Source organism: Herpailurus yagouaroundi, unplaced genomic scaffold, assembly GCF_014898765.1.
Source record: "Herpailurus yagouaroundi ecotype Mexico unplaced genomic scaffold, PumYag 77, whole genome shotgun sequence".
NCBI lineage: Eukaryota > Metazoa > Chordata > Mammalia > Carnivora > Felidae > Herpailurus > Herpailurus yagouaroundi.
This window is the reverse complement of record NW_024412388.1, coordinates 101288349-101310369: the sequence shown is the minus strand read 5'-3', so window position 1 is coordinate 101310369 and position 22021 is coordinate 101288349. Positions and strand designations below refer to the sequence as shown.

General features: G+C 36.3%; 1 protein-coding gene across 2 annotated transcripts in view; it reads right to left on the bottom strand.

Moving 5' to 3' along the window:
• The window catches only part of MAN1A2 (mannosidase alpha class 1A member 2), a 180554-nt gene that overhangs the window by 62524 nt on the left and 96009 nt on the right, over positions 1-22021 (bottom strand). For both annotated transcript variants that reach the window (XM_040471441.1, XM_040471440.1), the window contains exons 7-8: positions 11143-11266; positions 6514-6607 (exon numbers count right to left, since the gene is read on the bottom strand). In XM_040471441.1, coding sequence (XP_040327375.1) covers positions 6514-6607; positions 11143-11266 — 218 coding nt within the window. The remainder of the gene's footprint in view (positions 1-6513; positions 6608-11142; positions 11267-22021) is intronic.

The following is a 22021-nucleotide window of genomic DNA, read 5'->3' as shown; positions in this document are numbered from 1 at the left end:
TGCAATCATACAGGACTTGTCCTTCTAGTGACTGGGCTTTTTCATTTATCACAATGCCTTCCAGGCTCATCTGTGTGGCAGCGTGTGGCAGCTCTTCATTCCTGTCACAGCCAAACGATGCTCCATTGTGTGCATGTGCCACAATGTGTTCGTTCATTCATCTGTTGGACACTTTGGGTGTTTCTACTTTGGCTACTGTGAATAACGGTTGTGTGAATGGTAGCATACAAGTATCTCAGTCCTTACTTTCAAACTTTGGGGTATATACTCAGGAGTTAAATTGCTGGATCACAGTGGGTTTTCTGTAGTTAACTTTTTGAGGAACTACCAAATTGTTTTTCACGGTGTACGTTCCCAGCAGCGATGTATAAGGATTCCAATTTCTCCCCACCCTTGCTTACACATATTTTCTGTCTTTTTGATGACAGCCATCATAGTAGGTATGAAGTGGAATCTCATAGTGCTTTTTTGACTTGCCTTTCCCTAATGACTAACGATAACGAGCATCTTTTTCACAGGTTTATTTTCCACTTGCAGATCTTCTTTGGAGAAATGTCTATTCAAGTTCTTTGCCCATTTTTTAACCATCTTTTCGTTGCTGAGTTGTAGAAGTTCTTCATATATTCTGGATATTAAACTCTTATCAGATACGTGATTTGCAAATATTTTCTCACATTCTGTGGGTTGTCTTCCACTGTCATGATAGTCCTTTGATGCACAAGTTTTTACTTTTAATAAAATCCAATTTATCTACTACTTTTTCTTTTGTTGCTTCTGCTTCTGAAGAAACCACTGCCAAATCCAAGGTCATGAAGATTTGTCCCTGTTTCCTCCTAAGAGTTTTATAATTTATTTCTTATTTTTAGGGTCTTTGATGCATTTTGAGCTAAGTTTTATATATAAAGTAAGGACCCAATTTCATTCTTTTTCATGTCATTACTCAATTTTCACAGTACTATTTAAGAGAAAAAGTTGTATTTTTAATAATTAAGATGCTGTGAATGCTATACTGTTCGTCATTTTAAAGGCTGGCAATTCTCAGACAGTGAGTTATTTTTTTTCAGTATTCTAAGATTTTGATGTGGAAAATGACATCCTCTTTTTTATTTAAAAATGTTTGTGCACAGGGATGCCTGGGTGGCTCAGCTGGTTAAGCAGCCAACTCTTGATTTTGACTGAGGTCATGATCTCACAATTCATGAGTTTGAGCCCCGTGTTGGGCTCTGAGCTGACAACATGGAGCCTGCTTGAGATTCCATCTCTCCCTCTCTCTCTGCCCCTTCCCCACACCTGCTCTCTCCACCTCTCTCAAAATAAATAAATAAACTTAAAAAAATATTTGTGGGGTGCCCAGGTGGCTCAGTCAGTTAAGTGTCCGACTTTAGCTCACATCATGATCTTGCAGTTCATGGGTTCAAGTCCCGTGTTGGGCTCTGTGCTGACAGCTCAGAGCCTGGAGCCTGCTTCAGATTCTGTCTGTCTCTCTCTGCCCCTCCTCTGCTCCCACTCTCTCCCTCTCCCTCTCAAAAACAAATAAAACATCAAAAAGAGTTTTAAAAAATATTTGTGCACAGTGAAGGAAACCATCAACAAAATGAAAAGGCAACCTACTGAGTGGGAAGAAAATATCTGCTATCGATATACCTGGTGAGGGGTTGATATCCAAAATACATAAAGAACTCATACAACTCAATAACAAAAAAACAAAACAAATAACCCAATTAAAAAATGTGCAGAGTACCTGAAGAGATATTTTTCTAGAGAAGACATAAAGATGGCCAACAGGCACATGAAAAGATGCTCAACATAACTAATTATCAAGGAAATGCAAACCAAAACCATAATGAGATACTACCTTACATCTGTCAGAATGGCTATTATCAAAAAGTCAAGAAATAACAAGTGCTGATAAGGATGTGGAGAAAAGGGACCCCCTTGTGCATTGTTGGTAGGGATGTACATTGCTGCAGCCACTACAGAAAACAGTATGGAGGTTTCTCAAAAAATTAAGAACAGAACTACCATGTAATCCAGCAATCCCTCTTTAGGTATTTATCCAAAGAAAACAAAAACATTAATTCAAAAAGATGTACATACCTCTAAGTTCATTGTAGCATTATTTACAATAGCCAAGATATGGAAGCAACCTCAGTGTTTATCCATAGAAGAATAAATAAAGAAGATGTAGTGCATATATAATGGACTATTACTTGGCCACAAAAAAGAATAAGATCTTGCCGTCTGTGACAACATAGACAGACTTGGAGCGTATTACGCAAAGTGAAAGAAGTCATACAGAGAAAAACAAATACTGTATAATTTCACTTATATGTGGAATCTAAAAAAAACAAACAAAATGAAAGAAAAAGTGACTCACAGATACACAGAACTAGTGGTTGCCAGAAAGGGTGGGGGGGGGGGGGGCAAGGGGAGAAACGTGAAGGGGATTAAGATTTACAAACTTCCAGTTATAAAATAAACAAGTCGTGGAAATATGATGTATAGCATAGGGGAATACAGTCAGTAATATAGTAATAACTTTGTACAGAGACAGTAACTAGACCTATCAAGGTGATGATTTCATAATGTATAAAAACACAGAACCACTATGTGGTATACCTGAAACTAATATAATATTGTATGTCAACTATAAATCAATAAAAAAAAAAGGAACACAGTGAAAAATAACCTGGTGGAAGCAACCCCAAAGTCATCAGCTGATGAATGGATAAACAACAGTGGTATATCCATAAAATGGGAGAATTATTCAGGCATTAAAAAATCCAAGTACTGATACAAGGTATAATATGGAAGAATCTTTAAAACATTTTGCTAAATCAAAGAGGCCAATCACAAAAAACCACACAGTATGTGGATGACATGAGAAGTCTAGAACAGACAAATCTAGAGAGACACAAGAATAGATTAGTGGTTGTTTAAAGCTGCGGAGAGTGGGGAATAGGCAAATAGATGGGTGATAGCTAAATGGTACAGGATTCCTTTGGGGGTTAATGAAAATGTTCTAAAGTTGATGTTGAGGATGGTTATAAATACTAAAACCCATTCAACTGTATATTCTGAATGGGTAAATTATATGGCACATGTGCTATTTCTCAAAAGCTGCTTTAAAAAAACGTTTTTAATCTTACTTTAAAACTGATAGATGTCCATTATCAAATTTAGATTAATACAGATAAAAAGAAGAAAATAAAAACAAGCATTAAGGAAAAAACACAGATAACATATTTATCTAAGCCAAGTATTCTGTAACCTAACTTTTAATGGCTGCATAGTATATTATATCTGAAGGTACTACAATTTATTTAACTAAATCTCTTTCATAGGATGTTTAAAACTGCACTGTCCAATGCAACAGGCACTAGTCACAAGTAGCTATTTACTTAAATTAACTAAAAGTAAATAAAATTTAAATGCAGCTCTACATCTGTACTAACATTTCCAGTGCTCAACAGCATATGCATTTAGTGACACCTATACAGATAGCACAGATATAGAACATTTTTCTCATTACAGAAAGTTCTATTGGACAAGACTGCTTTAGAATGTTTCCAAATTATTCATATGATAAATAACTTCAAAGTTATTGCAAATAAACTTTATATATATGTGTGTGTGTGTGTGTGTGTGTGTATACATATATATAGAAATATATATATGTATGTATATGTCCAAATTTCTTTGGAATAAATACCTAGAAATAAGTCGCTGGTTCAAAGGGCATACAAATTTTTCAGTTTTTGAAGCTCTGGATACAGGGATATGCCCATTTCCTTTATTAATTTAATAGATTAAGAATAGTGTCTTCTGTTTAAAAGCTGCATTGGGAATCACTATGTTGTATACCTGAAACTAATCCAGTTGACCCTTGAACAACATGGGTTTAAACTGTGCAGGTCCATTTACATACAGATTTTTTTTCAATACAGTATAGTACTGTAAATGTATTTACTATTCCTTGTGATATCCTTAATATTTTATGGATATTTTTTACTTTAAGAATGTAACACACAAAATTTGTGTTAATCAACTGTTTATGTTATTGGTAAGGCTTTTCAGTCAACTACTAGGCTCCTGGTAGTTAAGTTTTGGGTGGGAGTCAAACTCCCACTTCCGACTGTGCCCCTAATCTCCACATTGTTCAAAGGTCAACCGTATAATATTGTATGTCAACTACACTTCAATAAAATAAATAAAATAAAAGCTGCATTGATTTATGGTGGTGGTGAAGCGGGAAGAGAGGGACAAAGATCTCTACAAATAGGACACCAAAGATGGTAGTGTTGCAAATTCTACTATAGTAGAATTTATATAGTAAATTATATAGAATTTATATATATAGTACCAGTCTGTACAGAAAGAGGATGTTGTCACATTACATTGTCTCCATATACCACATATCTTCAGTAACACCACTTTTAGGATTAAAAATGCACATCTGTTTATTGTCCATTTGTGTTCTGTTTTTTCATGAACCAATTTTTCTCAGTGTATCTTTCTATTAAGGATGATTATCTTTTTTCTTATTATCTTATAAGAGTTCTTGATATACAGAAGATATGAACACTCTGTTTTCCAAATACAATCAAATGTATTTCCTTAGCTTGTTATTTGCCTTTCCTAGGAAATGTAAGAGGTTAACATTTGGATAGTAAAAACTGATACCTTTTCTTTAAGTAGAAGGTTTTCCCGATTACAAAAAAAAAAAAAAAAAAAAACTAGTATTTTTATGTTGTTATTTTTTACAGTTCAAGTTAAGCTTTACATTATAGAATATACACTGGCATATGACGTAAAGAAAGAACTGAACATAATTTTTTCCTGATATTAGAGTTATTCCCAAATCTTAATAAAACTCTAGGAGGGAAATGTACTTTAGAATTTTCATAAAATTCACCCAAGTTACTAAGCAGACATCCAAACCAGTCATCCTTATCTGGAATAAGAAAAGCACATTTTTATATTTTAGCAATGCTGTCTTTGGGGTTTTGTTTTTTCCAAAAAAGTATCATTTTCACTCAGTAGAGGCACAGATCTTGTATTTTCTTCAAAATAAAGAGAAAAATGAGCTACATGTAAAGAATTCCAGAAGAGGAAAAAGAAAAGTACAGAAGAGGAACCAAAGACTGAGATTTATTCCCAGATCCATGAAAGACACAACTGTACTGACCACTGTGCTTTCCTTTCACAAAATAAAAGACAATTTCCTTGAGAGGAGCCCCGAAGATTCCATGACAAATGTTTTCCTACTCTTGGTAGCAAACACCAGCATAATTTCTCACTGATGGATTAAACATTATTTTCCATACATAAAATTAAGAGATTGTTATTTTTACCTCATTTTCTACTGTTTCATTATGATTTCATTAGTCTCAAAAATAACCCAACTATGTCATACTAGGGGCAAAGTAACACGTTCTACTCTTTGTTTTCGTTCTCTATCTTTCAAGAGAGAATACCATTGGTAAACCCATATTTTATTTCAATTCTGCAAGTTCCACATTTCCAAATAAACATTATTTAAAAATTTTTTTTAAACCTTTATTTTTGAGAGAGAGACAGAGTGAGAGCAGGGGAGGAACGGAGAGAGAGGGAGACACAGAATCCAAAGCAGGCTCCAGGCTCTAAGCTGTCAGCACAGAGTCCGACATGGGGCTCGAACCCACGAACCGTGAGATCATGACCTGAGCCGAAGTCGGATGCTTAACCGACTGACCCACCCAGGCGCCGCAACATTTGTTATTTTTAAAAAATCTATTCCTTCGAAGATCAATTCTAAAGCTTTAAAACATCACCCTCTCATCAAACAAAATACCTTCTCCTCACCGAGGAAGTCACTTCTGCCAGTCTCACATCACAACTGGTATATGTCTGTACCGTAACACTTACCACATTATATTCCAGCTCCAACGACTTTGAAGTGTGTCTGCTTCCCCTGCTGGCCTGGGAGCTCCCTAAACTCAGACCAAGTTCTACATAGTTATCCCTCATCTCTAGTTTCATCCAAGCATTTGGCACAGAATCTGAATAATAAGACCTGGTATCTTCTGTTAAAATGACTGGACAAATCTTGTCCAAGAGCAACTGCGCCCCCCCTTTCTAATCATTTAAGACCCTTGTTTGTTCTTCATATTCCTTTAATAAATACCTATCCAAAGCAATGCTCTTATTTACATGAAGCTAGGATTTATAAATAGGGGGAACCCCCCCTTTTTTTTTTTTTTTTGCAAAGGCGGCACTATTTTTAACAAAGTACTTACACATTAATGGAGTAAAATACTGCTTGTGACACAGGTTATTAGTGTTTCCATTTACACGTAGAAAAACTGAAGCGACAAAAGATTAGAAATTTGCCAAAGGTAACGGCACTAGCAGATCACAGGGTTAGAAGCTGAGGGGTTCCAACCATACGTGTGATGGACTTTTCACTACATCAAGCAAGTCTCCAGACAAATAACCTTTTGACATAGCATCGGCTGTACTAGAAATACTTACACTGACCCCAGCGACCTGTTCTTGGGTTCAAATAATTTGGATAAAGACCATTTGGACGATCCATTTTCTGAAGTAGTTTCCGAATATGCATGACCTTAACAAAAATAAAGAATACAATTAATAAAGTAAATGTCAACTAGGCTTTGTGGTTTTTCCTCACTCAGAACCTACACCATCTCCCGTGTGTGTGTATGTGTGTGTGTCTGTGTGTGTGGTGGTGGTGGTGGTGGTAGTGGTAGTGGTCAGGAAAGGCTTCTACTTTATAAATGACTCGTTATTTTTACCAGATGATATACCACCATTATTTAAAATTCAAGAAACAATTGAAAATATGAAGAGCACAGAAAAAAACTAATTTAAATGCCAACATTTTACTATCCAGAAATAACCATCAGAAACATCAGTAATACACATCATTCCAGACACATTTAATATGTACATATCTAAATATAAAAACAGAAATAATTTCATAGAAATGGAATCATAAAAGGACATTTATAATAAGAAGTATGAAACTAACCTGAATAGGTGAAAAAGTGAACTAAATTACTGAACTCTAAATATCGATCCCATAATAGAAATCCTGAAAATTCCTAAAATCCCCAAAATTTTGATTCCTGAAAGATCTCCCTAAAGCTACGGAGGAAAGAAATCACAAAAATATATTAAGAAGCTAGAAACTTTCTCAGGGATTTTATCTGCATTCATCTATACACTGGATGGATTTTGAGAGTGCACAAATGTATTCTACTCCTTGTATTCTTATTTGAGAATGTTCCTTTTGCCTCTGAAGGATAACCTGCTCAGTATGCATGACTTGGGGAAACATCTTCACAGAACCTTATATATACTTCATTATTTTCTGGCTTGAGCACAGCACAAATCCTGTTAGGACAATGTCCCGGTCATCTTTCATTTGGCTGGACTTTGTCATTAGGCGGTTTTAGGAACTGGCCCAAGGATGGTGTGTTGTCTGTGTTCTTTCAAGGCTGAGACCAACTCTATGTACAATCCCAATCTGAATAATTCCGTGAACCACGATTAGGCAGTTTGAAATGATGCCATTAGGGATAATAAAATATTACCTTCTTTTGTCTTCTGAAAATTAGGCACACGTTGAATCCTCTCTGCCTCTTTCAGCTGCCTTTCCTTTCTGAATATTTTATCCATCTCTTTTTTACTGTCGACACCTTTACTAGCTTGTCTCAATTTTGTCTTCTAAGTCCATCATTGTCTTTGAACACCTCCTTTGTACTGCTTCCAGTTTGGCTTTCATTTTTGGTGGTAACTGTTTCTTGCAATTTGTTACTGATAGCACATCTTAACTGTCTCTGAGCACTCTATTTCTGTTGATATACTCGTTTCACAGAGAGGAGGGCTTCATTATCTTCCCTCTCATGGCGATGTTCGGTCAGGATTTAATTGCTATTTCCTGAGAAGTATTTTTTGGGCATCTCTTATATATCCTGTTCCTTCCCTCTTTTTTTCTGATAATATACCTCTGTATAAATTCTATCCTTGTTCTTTCCTGATGAATTACTCATTGTTATTTTCCTTGAACCAGCTATTTACACAAGGATGACATAAAAGGCCAGGAAGAGACCGGACGCCTTTGCTTTTCCCCAGATAACCGAGACTAGCAATGCGGTAGCACTGCTCATAAAAGAAAATGTGTCATGCATTCTCTTCCCTCACCGAAGTTTCCTGAGAATTCTGTTATCCTAGCTTCTCAACACGCCTGTAGAAGGGTCCAAAGAAGTACCCACCATCAGTCCGTGACCCTGTTCTCAATGCTGCTAATGAGGACTTCGGTTCTGCACCTCTAGATATACCATTTATTTCAGGGAACTGTGCTCTTCTGGTTTTTTATTCTTGAAATCTGCAGCCACAAATATCCTCTCTTGTTTCCCAAACCTCTCTGCCCTTGATTACGGCAACCTTTTCTCCTATTTTGTGGTGTGAAATATCAAGTATCTCTTAATTCTGTTAAAAAGGGAATTTGCAGTTCTCTCTCTCCTTCCTGTCACTTTTAGGTGATTCCTATCTGTCAGATCCTCTACTTCAGAAATACCATACGCTAGATTACCTTCATTTTATACATTTATCAGCTTTTAATCTCTTCATGCTTTTTCTTGGTTTCCACTATGATGGTCTCCTGCTTTTCCACGTTAGTAAATCGGTTTTCAATTACGTAAAGTCACTGCTTTGTTGTTTTTCGTTTATTTATTCATAATAGAAATATAACGTTTTAAGATCTCAATTTGTTTCTTCAGTTCTGCAATCTTTGTATCATTATTTCTTTTGAGTTATAATTTTACTGAGTTCACTTGCTATTATAGTATAAATTACAGTGACTTCATGAAATTTGAAAGTGGGTTCTTTATCAGTCTTTTACATGCTATTTACCACCACGGTTTTGTTACTACCCTGTTGCAGTATGTTTATAGTACTTGCCACGTTTTCCCTCTGCGTCTTGCTCACGTTTAACAGGGTCGGCTCTGACCTGAACTTTGGTTTGATATGTTACAGCTGCAGTGTCTCTGAATTCATCCCTACTGTGTTGGGTGGGTGAGAGGGGAGTATTCCTCCCCTCCTGGACACAATTTGAGATCTGGAGTCCCAGTGTTCAGGTAAGATGGAGGCAAGACCCCTCAGGAGCTGTGGACAAGTGAACACCCCACACCCTCGGCATGGTGTCCTCTGTGAGATGGACTGATGGGGAGTGCCAGGAATCTGATGACGTGCTTCCTTTGCCCAGTAAGGGTTCAGAACAAGGTGGGAAACAGACGTTAAGTACCATGCCACAAGCTTTCTGCTTCTTGGCTGTCACATACTTATGACATGAGACTGCAGCCTCTCCTCCTTTCATTGCTATGGATAAATGTTTGCCGGTCTTTAAGATTTTTGTTAATTTCATCAGGAAAAGAAAAATTCTGTGTCTTCCTTCACTGCTGTCTTCACCTGCAAATTCTTCTCAACCAATGAAAACAGCTCACACATAGAAAGGAATATACACAGATCCCACTCACATCCCAATATAAGAAATGCAACACTACAAACACCTTTGCTGCACTGTTTATACATTTACAGAGCACGGACTCTGTCCTGGCTGTACTCACAGTTCTGAGTTTTATGTTCATCACTTCTGAATCCCCACACAAAACATATTATTCAGCTCTGCTTGTTTTTAACTTTTTAAAAAAGGTTGTATCATATTCTTTTAATTGATAAATATAATTCAATTCTTCCTACTGCTGTACTGAATTTTATTATATAAATTGCTAATGCAAATGATTCTTCTATGTATAGTATGGTGTAAATGTACATATCAAAGAGTGGAATTGCTGGGTCACAGGGTATACGTATTTTCAACTTCACTAGATTTGTCTTTTAAATTTAAGCCTTTAATGCTCCTCAAATGGTTATAATCTGCAATGCTGCCCCTGTCATAATGTTTCCACATATATATGGATCTATTTAAGGAACATTTATTCTGTTCATCAGTCTATTTGTCTTTATGCACCAACACTTCCCTGTGAGTGTCGATATGGGTAATGCAAACCCACTCCACATTTCTCCTCTATATAAATTCTAGAAGAATTTTGTCAAGTTTCATTTTTTTTAAAAGAAGCCACTGGAGGGGCGCCTGGGTGGCGCAGTCAGTTAAGCGTCCGACTTCAGCCAGGTCACGATCTCGCGGTCCGTGAGTTCGAGCCCCGCGTCGGGCTCTGGGCTGATGGCTCGGAGCCTGGAGCCTGTTTCCGATTCTGTGTCTCCCTCTCTCTCTGCCCCTCCCCCGTTCATGCTCTGTCTCTCTCTGTCCCAAAAATAAATAAAACGTTGAAAAAAAATGTTAAAAAAAAAAGTGTTTATAAAAGAAGCCACTGGAGTTCTAAGTGGCACGGAATTAACGCTACAGATCAATCTGGAAAAGACTAAAGTTTTTATGATACTGTTTAGCTGTACATGAACAGAACATCCTTCTCCATTTATTTAGGTCCTCCTCAATGTCATTCAAGTGTTTTGAACTTTATTTATCTTTTGTTAAGCTTATTTGTAAGGAAGTTACACTCTTGTTCCCATCACGTAAAGTTCCTACCACGTATGTGTTTGTTAACATGGATACTTTCTTGCCTGTTGTAGTTGGTGCAGAGAAATGCTGGTGATTTTTCGTATCTATATTGATCTTCTATTCAAAACTATAAATATGCTCTTATTTCTAATAGTTTAAATACAGATTATTTTAAGATTTCAGGTGGATAATCATGTAATCTGTGAATGATTATTTTTTTCCTTCTTCCTTTTCAATTCAATTCAATTCTTTAACTTTCTGTTCACTTTGTTTTTCTTGTTCTGGGGCTAGGGACACTGCAACACTATGCTGAATAGAGATGGCAACAGAATTTTCACAAAACTACTAGTGGTTACACTTCTCAAATAACAGTAAATATTGTAAAGAGAATGGACATTCCTTTAGCTAGTTTAAAAAGAAAAAAAAAGGGGGGGGGGGGCCCAGAGTACTGACATACACCTTCCTGGAAAGGCAAACATTTTCCAAGCAACGATCGTTCGGTAAATCTTAAAGAACTCTTTTATGATAAACAAAGAGAAGGCGGCGAGAAAACTGACCTTCTTGTAGTAGACGGGGTCCCCTGTCAGGTAGCTGAGGTGGACAAACTCCATGTGCAGTGTACCAAATTCGGCAAGAATGCTGCTACCTGCAGATGCCCAGCCCCAGTTCCGCCCTACTCCACTGAGGGAAGGCAAAGGTCAAAGGAGACAGAATTGGAAAAAGACCAGAACATTTTTGTAATGAGTACATAAACTTTAATTCTTTTAGAAATTATTATATTGAACACAATAGCTTGTTTATATCTAACAGATTATTATTTATAACTTTTTTTGAATAGGTACTATATCCACATGTTTTAAAAATCAAAACAATACAGGAAAGTATACAGTAAATAAATAGATTTCATCCCTGAACTCTCACGTCTCTTCACCCTATCAGGCCCCACAGATAATCACTTGCATTAGTTTCTTATGTATTACTATGCATATATAAGCAATCCAAATATCTATTATTTCCTCCTCTATTACACAAAATATAGCAAAGTATACATACTCCTCTGCATCTTGCATTTTAAGATACACTGCAGGGGTCTTTCCATAATCGGTTCATCAACAACTTTCTCATTTTTTTTTTTAAACAACTGTACAAAATTCTATGATATTAATGATTTTCAATTTGAAGGCCCCACCCCAGAGGCATATGAAAATGTGTGAGAGCATTCTGAGTTGTATCGAACCTTGAAGGTGCAATTTACGTTTATTGTGTTAGGGCCAAAGATGTAACGTGCCTGAGAATGGTTAAGTCAGTGTCATACAATAAAGAACTGTCCTGCCCCAAATGCTGATATACATGTGTAAAACACCACTATATTACACAAACATAATTTAATCAATCCTCTGTTGGTGGTCCTTCATCATTTTTCTAATATTTTGCTATTAATAAAGACTCTGACAGTGAATAATCTTATGTACATCTTTTTTGTGCTTATATATTCTTAGGGTATCTTCCTGCCTTTTTTTCAGCCTGCCTTAGAATTTACTGGAAGCTAGACTATATAAATGAAAAAGCACAGACACTTTGAACATTATATTCTCTCTAAAGGTTAAGTTCCTTCTGAAACACAGGTTGAGTGCAGGCAGACTTAAGGGGAGTCTATTTCCATTTTACCTCTATTTCTAGGGAGTGCCCTCTGGGACCGCGGCTGGAAGTCTGGGGTGTTAACAAGCGCCCTTTACCTTGGCAGCCTTAAACACTAATATCTTTCTCCCCAGTACCATGTGGCTGTTACATTTTTTTCTTTGCCCTTTAGCCTCCAACCACGATTTCCTTCTAAGTTTCCTTGAGTCTTGCCCCCCACGCACATAAAGTTGCAGAATCAAGCAACAATTTGAGGGAAATGTATAAATTGCTGGGCCTAGAAATTTCTCTGCAATTCCTTCCTGTCTTGAGATTTTGTCTCTCATGCCTCAGCCACTCTGGCAACTCTACCTGAGCACAGTCTCCTCTGCCCCAAATGACCACCCCTTGAGGCTTGGCCTCTCTGCCTGCACAATGATTTAAAACATGTCCTCAGGAAAAAAAGCCAGTATTTATACGGATATGACCTTCTCCTAGAAGTCCTCCCTCAGTTAGTTGCTCCAATGCCATTAAACTGCTTTGCTTAGCTGTTATGATTGGTTTTGTTATGGGAGGACTAGTCTGATAACGGTTGGAACAGGAAGTCTAGGCTAATTATTCAAGTAGCAGAGCTCATGGATTATTTCTATGAGAACTCTAAACCATTCTCCAGGGTCTTTTCTACTTTCAGGAGGAAGCAAAAATACAAATCTTTCTCTTATTTTACATCCACTTGTATGCCGCCAATTCAATATACCATTATTATTTATCTGTCTTCAGAAAACATTAAAATAGATAAAGTTCTTTAATTATTTGGTGCTATTTTCATATTGGCTTTGAAAATATGCTAGGAAAATACCACAAATTTTTTTTTGTAGCTGGAAGGGAGAATCAAAGAAGAAATACGGATACAGTAAACTACACAGAACAGTCATTCATTTCCAAATATTAAGTGCCTAGTATGCTCTGGGAGATACAGTATTGAACCTGACATATAACATTTCTGCTCCTACATTAAATAAGACCATTTTAAATAGTGATAATTTCATACAGAAATTAGAATACTGAGTACTAGTGATAGAAGGTAAGTTAAAGGAAAGGTTCTTTATATATAGTGTTCAGAGAAATGGTTTCTGAAATGACACAATTTGCACTGAAACCTACATTAGGAGAAGGAGCCAGTGATGAACAGATCTGGAAGAAGAGAAATTCCAGTAGAGGAAACAACAAATGCAATGACCCCGAGGAAAAGGAGGGTGGCTGGTGTGGCTAGAGCTCAGGAAGGGGAAGTGAATGATACAGGATGAGGTTCGACGGCTAGATATAGTCCAGACTACACAAGAATTCTGGTAAGGCCATGCTAAATTAAAAAAAAAAAAAAAATTCTGAGTGTAATGGAAAGTCATGAAGGATTTTAAGAAATATAACATCAGGGGTGCCTGGGTGGCTCAGTCGGTTAAGCGTCCGACTTCAGCTCAGGTCATGATCCCGCGGTCCGTGAGTTCGAGCCCCGCGTCGGGCTCTGGGCTGATGGCTCGGAGCCTGGAGCCTGTTTCCGATTCTGTGTCTCCCTCTCTCTCTGCCCCTCCCCCGTTCATGCTCTGTCTCTCTCTGTCCCAAAAATAAATAAACGTTAAAAAAAAAAAAAAAGAAATATAACATCATATGTAAGGAATAAAGCGTACCATTAAGAAAGATTACCTAGGCATCAGTGCGGTGAATGGATTACAATGTGGTCAAGTATAAACACAAAGTCCCTAGGAATTCTAACAGCTTCCTCTTACCTACAAAAACTTTCTGTCCAAAGGTCCCAACTTTGAATGCACTTAGGAGAAGTGCACTTAAACACTTTTCAAAACACTAAATTCTAAACAAGATTGTTCACATACTTGACACCCCACCTCACAGGAATGATCTAAAATGTTAAATTTGATATCTACCTATATTCCAACAACTTGGAAAAATAAAAAAATTAAAAAAAAAAAAACCCTAAGAAGAAGGTATAACACTGGTGAGGTGATGAGCTGCCAAAAACAACCAGATCATCATTTCATCAAAATGTTGTAATTTTCAACTAATCAAAAATAAAAGGGGTAGATATTAAAATGTACTTATGTATATCAGAGAAACGGAACAAAAAATATGTAATCACTACCAAAAAACAACAACAACCAACCAAGCAAAAACCACGATCTCTCTGGACTGACCACCAGCAACTGGAGTTTAAAAATGTTTGATAAGCTTCTGCTGATTTACAAGGCAAATCAACCTGTGTCCTACATCGTGTTAAATGTTTTTCATAATAAGTGATCTATATTTTGTTTTTGTTTTGTTCAAAGTCCATTGAAAATCTTTAATCAATGAATTCAAGGAATGAAATAAAGTTTTTAGCGTATTGCAATGATTAAAAACAAATAAGTCACACAAAGAAAGACAGATACCATATGTTTTCACTGTTATGTGAATCCTGAGAAACTTAACAGAAGACCATGGGGGAGGGGAAGGGGAAAAAAAAAGTTAGAGAGGGAGGAAGTCAAACCATAAGAGACTCTTAAAAAAATGAGAATAAACTGAGAGTTGATGGGGGGGGTGGGAGGGAGGGGGAAGTGGGTGATGGGCACGGAGGAGGGCACCTGTTGGGATGAGCACTGGGTGTTGTATGGAAACCAATTTGACAATAAATTTCATATTAAAAAAACAACAACAAAGCATGTGAACAGGTTGACACTGAAATTTACCTCAGCAAAGGAGGAACTAAAAAATTAAATGATGTAAATTCAACCAATGTATAATGTTTAAATGGGTATATCTTGATTTATAGGAAGACTCTTGATGGAGCTCCTATTTTAAATTAAATATATTTATATATACTTCAGTGGAAAAAAATTGAGAAGACTTATGATTTTGCATCAGCTTAATTGGAAGAAATACTAAAGCCAATTAAAAATAGAAATTTTACACCAAAAAAACCCCAAATAATCCAATTAAAAAATGGACAGTGGATTTGAATGGACAATTTTCCAAAGAAAACAGAACAAGAGCCAACAGATACATGAAAAGATGCTCAACATCACTCATCATCACACCTGTCAGAATGGCTAAAATCAACGACACAAGAAAGAAGAGGTATTGGCGAGGATGTGAAGAAACAGGAACCCTCCGACACCACTGATGGGAATGCAAGCTGACGCAGCCACTGTGGAAACACTATGGAGGTTCCTCAAAAGTTAAAAATAGAATTTCCATATGATCTAGTAATTCCACTACTGGGTATTTACCCAAAGAATATGAAAATGCTAATTCAAAAAGATATATGCACCCATACGTTTACTGCAGCATTATTTACAAAAGCCAAGATAGAGAAGCAACCCAATTTTTCCACTGGATTAAAAAGATATGGTATATATATAGATATAGATACAATGAAATATTACTCAACTATAAAAAATTAAATCTTGCCATTTGCAACATGGTTGCATCTAGAGAGCATAATGCTAAGTGAAGTAAGTCAGAGAAAGACAAATACCATATGAGTTCACTCGTATATGGAATTTAAGTAACAAAACAAATGAACAAAGGAAAAGATACAAAAAACAAAAACTCTTAAATACAGAGCACAAACTAGTGGTTGCCAGAGGAGAGGTGGGTGGGCAGACTGGCTGATGAACACTGAGAAATGTTTAGAACTGCTGAATCACTATAACATATACCTGAAACTAATATAACAAGGTATGTTCATTATGCTTGAATTTAAAAAAAAAAAAAGTTTTATGTAGAAAATACTCTGAGTGAAAAGAATCACATCTGTGAAAATAGCCAGGCTAAAATATTTACACATTTTAAATTGCAAAAAAATGGAGAAGTGAGAATATTCTACTTTTGAGCAGAACTTCCTCTGAGCAACTGTAGAGAGAATATCTTCTCAAATAAAAGCATACAAAAGAGTCAACTGAAGGTGCCAATAATTTCAAATTTGGATAAATATACAAGGATATAGGTCTGTGTGTGTTTAGAAATGGTTTCATTTTGGGAAATCATTTTTGAACAGAACTATTTGAAAGGTCACCCAATAAAATAAAACTAATTTGTCAGTCTTTAAATGTAAGAAATTAAGTAAATAATTTAATTGCTCCTCCACTCACTCTTAAGTGTAATTGTACCCTTAACTGTACACTTATAAATAAAACGCTTACTGGTTACCCTCATTATATGAACGGCATAACATGTTTTTTAAATTTAGTGTCACGTAAATATTTTCCCCATGACACCATTTAAGCGGGTGCACATTACTTTCTTATGTACTACCAAAATCTGCTTACCCAATCACGTTCCTCTTGGACATTCAATATGTACTTATGTCTCTGTTTTCATGAAATATGCTATGATAAATACCATTTCATATATGTCTCAGTCCGTGCCTCCAATCACTTCCTTATGGTAAACTGCCAGAGGTGGAATTGCTGGGTCAAAAGGAATAGGTTTTAAGGGATTCTGATAGATATTGATAGACGCTTCTTCAAGGATGCTAGGTACAAGGAAAGCTGTGATGTAAGAATGACCTTCCCACATCCTTATCCACAAGAGGTGACATTAAAAAAAATAAATAAAGTCTTCCCTATTTGGCAAAAAATAAATGCAATGGTTTCCTTAATTTTTATTTTAATGTGAAATCTTATTTTTGTTACATTTCACTCAATGGGGGAGAAGGGAAAGGTCACAGAGTCAATGATTTAAAATTCAAAAGATATGAAACAGACTTTTAACTACAGAGAACAGATGGTTCCCAGAGGGGAAGGGATGTGGGGATGGGCTGAAGAGGTGATGGGGGTTAAGGAGTGCACTTGTCTTGATGAGTATCAGGTGATGGTACGGAAGTGCTGACTCACCATGATGCACACCTGAAAGTAGTATTACACTGCATGTTAACTAACTGGAATTTAAATAAAAACTTAAAGAAAAAAAAGATATGGAACACAGCACAAAGCAAAAAGTCTCCCTCTAAGTCCTGTACTTCTTCCATTACTTCCCAGCTCCAAAGCTAACCTTTGTTCTTTCTCATCTAGTCTTTCAGAAAATTTCGTACCTACACAAGCATAATTTGAATTACTACATTAGGATTTAACTTCACTTTGTATATTGATTGGTCATTTATTTCTGTTTTTAATTTTCTATGTTTTCCAAACGTTTTGTGTCTAATATTTTTTCAAATTTAAGAATGTCTTCAATTACAGATCAGTGATATTTTTTGTGGCTTTTTTTTTTCATAGCCCCTCAGTCAACTCTGGTCTATTTATTTTTCTTTTCAAAGAAACACACTGAGGTATGACTTAATACAGAAATGCATCAATTTAGACACAGAGCTTCAAGAGTTTTGGCAAATGAATACACTGGGGTAAGAATCGAGCCAATCTCTCCAATCCTGTCCTCATACACCTTTGCAGTCAAATCACACTTTCCCTCCACCCAGTCTCAAACAAACTATTCATCTACTTTCTCACATTATTCATTAGTTCTGTATGTTCCAGAATTTTATGTGAACATAATCACACAGTATACATTCTTGGGCATTTGACTCTTTCATGCACCACATCTCTGAGATTCATCTATATTGCCATCTCCAGTAGTTCAATTCTTTTTATTACAAGGTGGTGCTCCATTGTTTTAATACCACAACTATTTAGTTATGCACCTGTTAGATAAACCCTGGCGTTGCTTACAGTTTGGGGCTATTAGGAATAAGGTGGTTATGAACCACCTCTGTACAAACATATGCTTTCGTTTCTCTTGGTCATGTATTTATCTTAGGAGTACACTTTCTGGGTCATATAATAATTCTGTTTTAACTGTATAAAACTGTTTTGCAAACTGGCTATACCATTTTATATTCCAGCAACACAGACTTAATATTTTGCTTTTTCGATGTCTATTTTTTACGATCAGGTCTTTAGTCCTCTTTCCTGCCTTCATCTGGACTGAGTGTTCTTTAGCAATTCCGTTTCTTCACTGGCTTATTTTTTGTGTGTATGACTGCTTTACAGATTACCATAGGTACCAATAACCGATCACAGTATACTTGCAAATCTCTCAGCCCTTCCCACATAATGTAACAACACGACAATACCCTCGTGTCATCCTCTGTGCTAGTGTCATCACACACTTCTCTTCCACGTATATTACAGACCTTCAGTGTGACGTTATTATGCTTGCTTTAAATAGCCAATTATCTTTTAAAGAAAACTGTGAAGACAAAAAAAACAGGCTTTTTATATTTTTTATTTATGTATTTACTCTTTTAGCTGTTCTTCCATTGCTTTATGTAGCTCTGCCTTTCCACCTAATGTCATTAAAAGTTCCTTTAACATTTCTGGTAACAGAGTCCTGTTGGCAAAAAATTCTTTAAGCTTTTGTCTGTCTTCAAATGTCTTGATTTCACCTTCAGGTTTTTTTAAAATATAATTTCTTGTCAAACTGGTTTCCATACAACACCCAGTGCTCATCCCAACAAGTACCCTCCTCAATGCCCATCACCCACTTTGCCCTCTCCCCCACCCCCACCAACCCTGTTTATTCTCAGTATTTAAGAGTCTCTTATGATTTTGAAAACTATTGTCAGTGATCACAGAATTCTAGACTGACTATTCTCTTTCAGCACTTTCAAGATCCATTCCATTGTCTTCTGGCTTGTACTGCCTCAGACAAGAAGCAAGCAGTACTTCTAACCTTGTTCCTTGTGCGTAATGTCATTTTTCCTCTCGTGTTAAAAAAAAAAAAAAATTTTTTTTTTCATTGATTTTCACCCATTCATTAAGGCTTCTTTACTTTACCTTATTTGGGTTTCATCAAGTTTCTGGGACCAATGGGTTTACAGTAGTTCATCGAATGTGGAAAATTTGGGGCCATTTCTTCTTTTTGTTTAAAAAAATTTTTTTTCAACGTTTATTTATTTTTGGGACAGACAGAGACAGAGCATGAACAGGGGAGGGGCAGAGAGAGAGGGAGACACAGAATCGGAAACAGGCTCCAGGCTCCGAGCCATTAGCCCAGAGCCCGACGCAGGGCTCGAACCCACGGACCGCGAGATCGTGACCTGGCTGAAGTCGGACGCTTAACCGACTGCGCCACCCAGGCGCCCCGGGGGCCATTTCTTCTTTGAATAGTTTTTCTGCCCTCTTCCTGCTCCCTCCCCACCCCCAACTACTCCATTATGTGTATGCTAAACATCTGGATATTGTCCTGCAGGTCACCAGCTACACTGGCTACGTTCCTTTCATTTTTCTTTCTGTGCTTCCGTTTGGGTGGTTTCTACCTCCATGTCTTCAAGTTCATGGATTTTGTCTGACGTGGTGTCAAATTTGCTGCTGAGCCGGTCAAGCGAATTGTTTATTTCATATTATTTCTCAGCACTACAAGTTCCATTCAGTCCTTTATAAAATCTCTCTTCTCATCTGGTTCATATTTCCCTTTAAATCCCTGAGCATACTTATAATAACTATTTTAAAGTCCTTTACTGCAATCTGCATCACCTGTTATTTGTGCATGTTTCTACTGACAATTGTTTTCCTCCTGATTATAGGTTACATTCTCCTGAATGTATGAATTTTATTACCTTCCTTTAAAGCATTTTCAATTTTCTCTTGACAGTTAAATAACTTGTGGACAGCTTAGCTCTTTCAAGGATTGTTTCCAGGCTCTGCTAGGACAAATCTATATTGTCTTTACTCTGTGGCTAGTTTAGTTCTTTACTAAGGCATGAGCTTTCTGCACAGTTTCCAACCTCATATCCTTAGTGTTCAAAAGACGTTTTAATTTTTTAACTGACCAATGTATTCAACTCTTTATTATTCCAATGGGTTTTCAATTGATTATCTTCTTTTTCTTGTAGGAAAGCAATCACATGATCTGCTATTAACTATAATTTTGTCTCCAATCCATATCTTCATATTATTCCTTTTTCCTATTTGGTTACCCTTGTTAAAACCTCCAGAAAAATGTGAAATACTTTCTTATTCTTGATTTTAATGTGATGTCTCTAACATTTCATTAAATTTTGTATTTAATCAAAGCTGTACAACTTCCAGGCTTTTTATTATGTTAGAAATCTTTTGGGGCACTTGGGTGGCTCAGTCGGTTAAGCGTCCGACTTCCGCTCAGGTCATGATCTCACGTTTCATGAGTTCAAGCCTCGCATAGGGCTCTGTGCTGACAGCTCAGAGCCTGGAGCCTGCTTCAGATTCTGTGTCTCCCCCTCTCTCTGCCCCTCCCCTGCTTGTGCTCTCTCTCTTGTCTCTCAAAAAATGAATAAATGTTAAAAAAAAAAAATTAAAAAAAAAAAAAGAAAGAAATCTTTTGGTGCCCAGAAGACATAAAGTCATTTTCTATGTCTTCCTCTAGAATTTATGTCCCCCAAAGTACCAATAAATATTTAAAAGGTTAAGCATTTTTAAGTGACCTTAAATGTTCAGAATCTATGTAAAAGAAGCCTATACCTCTACTGACTGACATAGAATAAGATTTAAATAAATGAAAAGACATAGCTTATTATACAGGAAAGGAATATTTAATGTAAAGATGTCCCCTAAAATAATTTCTAAATTTAGTGCAAACCCAAATATCAAAGATCAAAAAAAGTAAACTGGACACAAGAATTCTAAATTTCATAGAAAGAAAATAAACATGTCAGCAAAGCTGATACTGAAAAACAGGACACTAAAAGGACCAGTACAACCCGACAGTAAAGCAATTATAACACAGTAATTAAATTGATGCAGAACTAAAATACACTAATTAATGTAACAGAATAAGATCTAGAAGACAGATTCACATATATTTGGAAATACTTTTTATTATATTTTATCATAAAATTATTACTTCAGTGTCAGAGCAAAAACCTAAACATCTCAAAAAAAAAAAAAAAAGCTCAGTTTTTATCTTCCTTTCTATACCACAACACATTCCAAATGGATCAAAGTTATAAGAGAAAAATTAAACCATTATTATACTAGAAAACATGTAAATCTTTGAAGAAAAGCCTCCCATAAATAGTAGCAAAAAGTATTTGCAATATATATGACAAAGTACTGATTTAGCTAATATACAAAAAGATCTTGAAGATTGATTTAAATCTTAAATCTAGTGTGTACTTTAAAATATCCACTAGAGGGGCGCCTGGGTGGCGCAGTCGGTTAAGCGTCCGACTTCAGCCAGGTCACGATCTCGCGGTCCGTGAGTTCGAGCCCCGCGTCGGGCTCTGGGCTGATGGCTCAGAGCCTGGAGCCTGTTTCCGATTCTGTGTCTCCCTCTCTCTCTGCCCCTCCCCCTTTCATGCTCTGTCTCTCTCTGTCCCAAAAATAAATAAACGTTGAAAAAAAAATTAAAAAAAAAAAAAATAAAATAAAATATCCACTAGAAAACAGAAAAAGATATAAGAAAGCTGTGCACTGAATAAAATGTACCCAACCTCACTCAAAAATCAGTGAAGTGAAAATTAAGATTTCATTTTGTCTCTATCTGATAAAAATAAACCCTATTTGAAAATGTTAGATAAGATGCACTATCACACACTTATTGTGGAAATGTCTACTGGTATATTCTCTTTGTGTCTTTCAATACAAAAATGCACGTAACTCTGATCCAGCCTTTCTACCAAAGACATCCTACCACATATACATGTACACACATGTACACATACATATGATTCCCAACATATGCAGGACATTTCTTCTAGTATTTTTTAATAGCAAAACTCTGGAAATAATTTAACTGTTCATTAATATCAGATTCATTTTAAATGAATCATAGTATTTTCATAATCATTACTAT